This window comes from Dermacentor silvarum, chromosome 1 (genome assembly GCF_013339745.2).
Source record: "Dermacentor silvarum isolate Dsil-2018 chromosome 1, BIME_Dsil_1.4, whole genome shotgun sequence".
NCBI lineage: Eukaryota > Metazoa > Arthropoda > Arachnida > Ixodida > Ixodidae > Dermacentor > Dermacentor silvarum.
Genome location: NC_051154.1, coordinates 243,110,673 through 243,119,498, shown reverse-complemented (window position 1 = coordinate 243,119,498; position 8,826 = coordinate 243,110,673). Strand labels below are relative to the sequence as shown.

Here is an 8,826-nt window from a genome sequence, read left to right as displayed (position 1 = left end):
GTCACAGTTTGCTCCAGCGGGGCAGCAATACGGAGTGAAGTTGCGTCGAGGAGTTTGCACGAAGGCACGCAAACACCGAGTAATCGCAACATCTGCCTAGCATACAAAGCACGAGCTGATTGACGCAGCTGGAACTGAACCGGTTTTTGAAGGCGCTGTGACCACCTGACGCACCTGCGCCGTCAGGCAACTTCGTCACAGACAGGTGCGTCCCTGTGTGACATAACAGGTTGCGTGAGCCACTCCACAATCAATACGGGGCGGTGTTGCGGCGCGGAGGAGCTTGTGAGAAGCAACGCCGACATGGAAATATCGCTCGGAGTAACTTGGCAAATACAGCTCTTTTCCATAAAATAGGTAATATATACCGATGAACATGGCCTGCCAATAATATTTCAACCGAACCGATTTATCAGTAAGAATTTTGTCACTGAAGGTCGGTTCGTGACCTTCCTCCATCCTCTCGGCAGTATAACGTTTTCGAACCTTTTCAGTACGTATGTTGCTTTGCCAACTCTTCTGTTTTGACGACATGTTTAGTGCCACGCGGGCCACCGCCACGATTGTTGTGATGATAGCGATCTATAGAAGGAAATGACCCTTAATTCTGCAATCCCTGATATCTTTGTGGAGCCACGCAATTTGAGCAAGAAGGGGACCTCAGAGAGGCCGGTGCTGCTTCCCTCCCCCCGTGGCCTACTTTCGCTCCGCTGGCCCTATCCACGCAGAGGCCCTCTCCTCCCTGTGCACCCCTCGCCTCTTAGTGCGTGTGATGTCATTCGGTTAGATACGGAAAACCTGTCACGGTAGGCAAAGAATGCTATTAGCTTTAACAAATACGCAGGAACACTCGAAGAAAAGCCTTAAGTGTCGCCTTAAAGAGTGACGGAGAACAAGGATGACGACAACGACGATGACCCGCAAGCTCATGCGTCGCGGGCTCAGCAAAGCTTTCTTTGCCTCTTCTCCCGACTCTCCGGGACCTGCGGCTGCTCTGATGGTCCTGCCTCACGTGCCGTGCCCAAAGATAGAGGGGCTTTAGATCTTGCATGCATGCGCTGCTGGGTTTCTTGGAACACCCCCAGATGCCGTTCGCCTCTGCGCATCTGGGCCAGCGCGTCCGCGGTAGCATTTCAGTTTGTGGGCATTGTACCTCCTGTGCTTGCTTTCGGATGCGGCAAAAATGCAGGTGCTGGGCTATGGAGGTCGCGCTCTGGGCTGTAATAGTGTAAACATTACAATCGCTTGCAGCTGGCGTATCAACAGCGTGGTGGCACGTATACAGAAGCAGCATGTAAACACACGCCAGCAAAATGGCTCCAAAGCATGCACTCAGCGTCGAGGACACCCAGGCCCGAAAGAAGCGTCGTGTGGAACAGGATCGTCTTCGCTACTCAGCGAAACGTGGTGCAGACCGCAAATGTATCGTATGTATTTTATTGGTACACATACATTTATAATAATTAATTGAATTACGTACAGCCCACTTTTCAATTAAAGTTTAACACTTCTGCCACGATGTGATGTGCCATGTGAGGCAATGATAATTTTTAACCCTCTCACGAACAATGACGCACAACAACGCCTTAAGCAAACACTTCTCTCCCTGTGCGTTCTGTGGACTACGCAGAGAAACAGCAGTGGTACACGCAAGGCACGGAGAAAGAATAACAGGAGGCGAAAGTCCGGCCGGCGCCAGCGCAAGCACTGGTCGTGATAATGTCACGTTGGGTGAGAAGGAAACGCGTAGCTTCGGACGCGCTACCGCGGGTCGCGAACGTTGGCGCCGCGGCCCTTACGGCGCCGGAATGAAATACTTCCCTCGCGGTCGCTGCGGTAGCCGCAGTGACGGAGAGGAACACAAAACAAAAAGCTCCTTCCTACGTGGCCGCCATGATGGCCGCGGTCTCCGACGGCGCCCGGCGTCGTCTGCTACTGACCCCTTAGGCTGGGTTGTCGGATACCGCCCAAAAAGTTTTGCTTCAGCGCGGTTTGCACTCCAGGGATAAAAGACCTGTAGACCGTTTTAGTATGCATAGTTTTTCCAGATTATTTAGGATCACATGCTTTTTATGTGGCAATAAGACCAAGGAACTTGAAAGATCAGACGGTCTGCGATAGTAGCTGGGGCGGCGCACTGGCATCAAGCCACCGCGCGCGAGCAGACGACAAGAGCCACGGCCGGGCTCGACTGGCGCGCGCGCGCCAGTCGAGCCCGACCGTGCAAGAGCGCGCTCGCCGCGTCACGGATCCGCTGCATCGCTTCGACAAACCGTCACGTGACCATACGCCATGCGTCCGGCGTTCTGTAGAGGGCGCTGTCACGAGATTCAGCTACAAATCGGTCGCAGAAACTCCGCCGAGCTATGACGTCACTGCGTTGCCTAGCAACCACTTGGCACAGCTGCACCTGGCTTGTCGGTGCTACGCACAGGTGTCCTGACTTCACCGCTACAGAAGCACTTGTTTTTCATGCCTGAAAAACGTATGCGAGGGCGTGAAGGCTCGGAATTTTTTTACCATGTCTGCAGCATGTTTATTCATGCATGCCTGACGGAACAAGGTATCTTGATACCTGTGCGTGAAGAGACTGAGGAACACGACAGTGTATTGTTCCCGGCTGTAAATCAGGGTATGGCAAAGAGCTCGAGAAGTTTTCGCCCTTCGCGGCACCATCTAATCTTCCGCTACTGCACCAGTGGCGACATAAAATTCCTGAAAATAAGCGGGCGCTTACCCTTTGAGGGTCGAATTTTTTTGTCAAATGCGACACCCCAGGGTCGATTTTTTTATTGCTGATTTAAATTCTTCGAAAGAACCTACTTCGAAAAACAATGGTCGTAATTTATTTAGCAGTCACACTAAAGTGACAAAAAATTGTTTGCGTTGTAAAATACACAACGTTCATTCCTGAATAAGAAGATAAGCGCACTGAAAAACGGTTGTGTGCACGTCCGGAAAGCCAGAAGCCTTCGTCTTATGGCCAACAAGGTGCGATAGAGCCTTGTGGTCTTCAAAAAAGGAAACGCAAAAACGGCTGCATCGTTTGCATGCGTATATACGCGCCTGCCCGGGAACAGGTGTAATCGCACCGCGGTGAGCGATAAACGATTCAGTAACAAGCGGTCACCCTTTGAGAGATTTGAAACCAGATAGCCATCAGTTTAGCGCGTGCAACAAGCGGGAGCCGCGGCAGGAGAAAACAGTTGCCGCCGCTGCCGCGCGCGCGCGCACCCGGATGCGCCAGCTATGGCTGACGCGCCGTTGCCATAAAAAAAACGGATACGCATTGGCGCAAGCAAAAAATTCCACGTGTTCCCGTCGTGTGGCAGTACATGCCAAGCGAAAGAACTAATCGAAAGAGGCGCGCTCTTTAAATGTACAAGCGATGACGTACATGTACGTCAATGACCATTTTGAAGGTGTTCACGGAGGATACATGTACGTCATTGACCCTGAAAGGGTTAAAGCAGTAGACAAAATATGTGCGCGATACTTCGATAAGCACCTTATTTTTGATAGGTACTTCAGCGAGCAAAAAGGCGATGTCCTAATAGATGTAAAGAAAGTGCCTCGACTTCGAGACGGAGCCGTTCCTTCAATTTTTGAGGAAAGCCTGACGCAGCTCAATGATGCTGAATGCCAGGAAGAACCAGAAGACGTCAATGCGGAAGGACGGGAGGAGCTCAAATTGTCTACAACTACATATAGTGCAGACACCTTTCCTTGTCCAGAGACATGCCGAAATGTAAATTCTCAGCTTTGCCTTCGATAAGATTCCCCAAGTTATGGAGACACATAATCTGAGCTTCCCTTGTGAAATTCATAAACAGGAAACACAAGCAGGAATTCCGCATTACTATGTTTTAATGAGAATGCGACAATTTTGTTCGTGAGAGAATCGGGCGACACGAAAAGCATCGCGAGAAAAAAAGAAGCAAGCGAAGCATCTTAGCACTTAACGAGTGCTCAGATAAAAAGAGTGATACACATCACCTTTGCATTGAAAGCTTCTTATCACTGTCGTCTGTCATTACTTTCTTTCCGTCTTAGTTTCCGTAATCAATGACGTACATGTATGCTCCGCGAACACCTTCAAAATGGTCAATGACGTATATGTACGTCATCGCTTGCACATTAAAAAAGCGCGCAAATTCCACGTGTTTCCGTCGAATGGCAGCACATGCCAAGCGAAAGAACTGAACGAAAGAGAAACGCTTTTTAAGCGTACAAGCGATGACGTAAATGTACGTCATTGATCATTTTGAAGGTGTTCGCGGAGGATACATGTACGTCATTCACCCTAAAAGTGTGTCATCTGCACGTGCACGGCGGCTTGATGCCAGTGCGCCGCCCTAGCTATCGCAAATCGTCTGATCTTTCAAGTTACTTGGTCTTATTGACACATAAAAAGCATGTGATTAACCGTAACTGTAATTTTGCACTCATTAAAGCAACATTGACGTGTGGATGACTGCTAACTGAATGTATTTCATCCGTACCATAAAGGAACAGATGCCTAGTTCAAAGAAAGATGCCTAGGTCAGATCTTCGGTGCTGCCTGTCCAGGTAGGCCTGCTTGTCACTGCCGTTTCCAGCATTTTGCACTAAGAGCAAAGTTGGGCTATTTTCTGTTCCTGTGCCTTGTAAAGTTACATGTATCCCACCCAACAAATGCCCTGCATTTGGCCTGTATAAAATAAATGTAATAAAATTATACAAGACTTCTTTCTCCTGCTAACGTCACTCCATGAACCGCAAGAGATACGCGCGCTACAGGCGTCATGGCATGCGCGGAGCCAGCGCCTCCTCTGGCAGAGCAGACGACAAAACAGATAAGCAAGCTGGCGCCGTTGCTATAGCAAAGAGGGAAACCGAGAGACCCAAACTTTTTTTGTTTCTTTTTGTATTGCCACTGGTTCAGTCTATAAACAGCCTTTTCGCGCAATCCTGTCCATTCTAATATGCCCAAAGCCACAGACGTGTACCGGTACTGTTCTGAACTAAAATATTTGTTAAAAACGTCCTTGTCAATACAGGCTCGTTTTAAGGTGACTAACAGAAAAGCTTGTTTATTAGAGAGCCATAAAAACAAAACTGATGGGCCAGCAGCGCCACAAAGACGAACTAGGCAAGTTATAAAATCGAAATGAAAGGCCTTTTCTGGTCACGCTCAGCCAAGGAGGTTTTAAAAAAAACTTCTGGAGTGGAGATGATGTCCTAAAGGTGAAGCCGGCCGCCGCCACCTTATCAAGGGAATCGATTAACGTTTTGCCATATAGATGCTTCTCGATGTCCCTGTCTGTGTTCCCTGGTTTTAGGATGAAGCTTGAAGGTCTTGGCAACTTGTATGGGAGATCAGGGAGTCACTACTCAGCCAATGGCAATATTTTAGCCCAAAACAACATTCTGCCAACTGTTCTCCGTGTAGTTCAGCACGCCTTCCAAAGGTGAAGTAGGGGCAAGCGCTGGCTCCACCTTTGCTGTCAAGAATCTGCGAGGGCTGCCACTCCAAATTTTTTTTTTCGCTCAGCTAGAGCAACTGAAAGCAGAATTCACGTAAAAGTTGTGAAAATGTAGCCGAAACGTTAATTTAAAAATTTTCCTGCGCCAATTAATTAATCAGGCGCGCGCATTTTTCCTCGAAGCGACGCGGCGCGGTAGTCGTCATTGTCACTACACAATCCACATGGTGCCTACCAGTCCAAGAGTGCTGTTATGCAGCATGCCTGTTCTCAGCCAAGCGATGAGTACCTTGAGTATTAACAGCGCCGATAGCGCCGAAGATAATGGCCAAAATGTCCTGGAAGTCACCAACGAGGCCTGCGGAATCCGCGACGTCTGGGCCGGCAATCTTGAAGAAGAGTTAGGCACCATCAGGAAGCTGGTTCAGAAGTACAAATACGTCGCCATGGACACAGAGTTCCCAGGCGTGGTAGCGCGGCCAATAGGTAAATTCCCAAGCTTCACAGCATATCAATACCAGATGTTGCGCTACAATGTGGACCTGCTCAAAATTATCCAACTGGGTATCACTTTTTTCGACGAGAACGGCAACAGACCCAAACCTTTCTGTACCTGGCAATTCAACTTCAAGTTTAGCCTAGCCAAAGACATGTTCGCACAGGACTCCATCGACCTGCTCATCAACTCTGGTCTCCAGTTTAGCAGGCACGAAACGGATGGCATAGACGTGTCCGACTTTGCCGAACTGTTCATCCCATCGGGGGTGGCTCTCTCGGACGAGGTCCAGTGGCTCACTTTTCACAGCGGCTACGACTTCGGCTACCTGCTGAAGACGCTGAGCGGCGAGAACCTGCCAGCGGACGACAAGGAGTTCTTTGAACTGGTTAAAATCTACTTTCCCCGCATCTACGATGTCAAGTACCTGATGAAGAGTTGCGGAAGCCTGAGAGGAGGCCTACAAGAGGTGGCTAGGCAGCTCCAGTTGGAAAGAATCGGGCAACAACACCAAGCAGGCAGCGACAGCTTGCTCACTGGTGCAGCCTTCTTCAAGATGCGAAAAGTGTTCTTTCAAGACAAGATTGACGACGAGAAGTTCAACGGGTTCCTGTACGGCCTGGGCACGACGTACACGACGAACGACAACAAAATGTATGAAGTCAAGGCACCCCCCAATGGTCAGGCTCAGATCCTATCGGGGAGTCCTCCCACCGTCGTCTATATGCCAGACAAATCACCAGGAACTTCGTGCCCTGACAGCCTTCGGCATCCTGCCACCACTGAGCTGGCTCGCTACTCTTAAGAGATGAGCCCAGCCATTCTGTGCAGACTCTGAGTGCTCAATTGTGACTGCTAGTGTGCTTTTTGGGTTTAGTTTGCCTCTCATTGTGTTTCCATCCTGTTATCTCCGTTAGTCTGCACAGTTTCCTTTTTCGCAACTTAAGGCCCTTTCCATAATCTCATTTCTCCACTGTTATTACTGTCATGGGAAAACAAATAGTTTTACGTGTCAGCCATCGTGCTTATTGCGCAGCTTCCGCCATAGAGTTTCTTAATAAAAATTTACCAGAAAGAATTCTGGCACTGCGATCGTTCAACTGCCTTGACAATCAATCCATAAACGTTGACGGGAACGATGCTTAGTGCACGTGTTTGTCTAACTATGGAGGAAAAAAATAGGAGGGAGCCTGACGTAGCTCGGCTAGCCTCAACAAGCCAACCTACTCTCGTACCCATGTCGCCCATGCTACCAGCGCGGTGGCTCATGGGAACGAGTAGGCCCACGTGGCTGCCGGAGCATTTACGAGATTGTTCCGTTCGTGGCATAGAGTTTGCTACAATTATTAGAGGGAACTATGGCACAGCGATCGTTCATGGATTCGTCTGATCTTCGTTTGGAGCTTCAGACGTTCTTGTGGCTTCGTTTTATCTGTGCCTAAATTTCAAAGCAATTTATAATTTTTAAGGCGAAAGCCTTACATGTCTCGTTTTGAGGTGACCTTGAAAAAGTGGAGCCAGAAATAAAAAAAAATCTAAAACATATGTAAAAAAATCGATAACTCAATAAGACAATCACAAACCCCATAACGTTATATATCAATCTATAGGTAATTACATGAGGAATATAAATATCAATAAGACATCATGATATTCATTAATTAGCATAATGAGCATGACAAATTGGAAAAATGGGTAAAAAACCCCAAAGTGGCAAAGAAACGAGAATTATGGTAATGGGTGCAAATATGGTTATGGTAATAACGATAACGATAATAAAATAATGACTCAATAATGATCATGACTAAGCAAAAAAATGGCAATGACTAAGCGAAAAAAGATTAACACTCAAAAACCAATGGAATGGGTTCGGACGTGGGCATTAAGTGAAGGAAACGCTAAAGGATGATGGTCGAAGTCACAGTCATGAGCATGACTCGGCAAAAATGACAATGACTCAGCAAAAAAATATTAACACTCAAAAACCACTGGGACGGGTTCAGACGTGGGCATTAAGTGAAGGAAACACTAAAAGGTGATAAGTCATAATCATGAGCATGACTCAGCAAAAATGACAATGACTATGCCAAAAAGATTAACACTCAAAAACCACTGGAATGGATTCGGACGTGGGTACTAAGTGAAGGAAATGCTAAAGGATGATGGTCGAAGTCACAGTCATGAGCATGACTCGGCAAAAATGACAATGACACAGCGAAAAAATATTAACACTCAAAAACCACTGGAATGGGTTCAGACGTGGGCATTAAGTGAAGGAAACACTAAAAGGTGATGTTAAGTCATAATCATGAGCATGACTCAGCAAAAATGACAATGACACATCGAAAAAATATTAACACTCAAAAACCACTGGAATGGGTTCGGACGTGGGCATTAAGTGAAGGAAACACTAAAAGGTGATGTTAAGTCAATCATGAGCATGACTCAGCAAAAATGACAATGACACAGCAAAAAAATATTAACACTCAAAAACCACTGGAATGGGTTCAGACGTGGGGATTAAGTGAAGGAAACACTAAAAGGTGATGTTAAGTCATAATCATGAGCATGACTCAGCAAAAATGACAATGACACAGCAAAAAAATATTAACACTCAAAAACCACTGGAATGGGTTCAGACGTGGGGATTAAGTGAAGGAAACACTAAAAGGTGATGTTAAGTCATAATCATGAGCATGACTCAGCAAAAATGACAATGACACAGCAAAAAAATATTAACACTCAAAAACCACTGGAATTGGTTCGGACGTGGGCACTAAGTAAAGGAAACGCTAAAAGGTGATGTTAAGTCATAATCATGAGCATGACTCGGCAAAAATGACAATGACACAGCAAAAAAATATT

The 8,826-nt window shown here is 47.1% G+C and overlaps 1 protein-coding gene across 1 annotated transcript; it reads left to right on the top strand.

Annotated features, from left to right (window-relative positions):
• Nucleotides 1-4,742: 4,742 nt before the first annotated feature.
• LOC119438245 (CCR4-NOT transcription complex subunit 7) lies at nt 4,743-7,359 on the top strand. Its single transcript, XM_037704772.2, has one exon. The coding sequence runs from the start codon at nt 5,690-5,692 to the stop codon at nt 6,764-6,766; it is 1,077 nt and encodes a 358-aa protein (XP_037560700.2). The 5' UTR covers nt 4,743-5,689; the 3' UTR covers nt 6,767-7,359.
• Nucleotides 7,360-8,826: the final 1,467 nt, after the last annotated feature.

Bases quoted from the DNA above. Each gene is read 5' to 3' on its own strand.
- LOC119438245 (XM_037704772.2), top strand. From the start codon at position 5,690: ATGGTGCCTACCAGTCCAAGAGTGCTGTTATGCAGCATGCCTGTTCTC.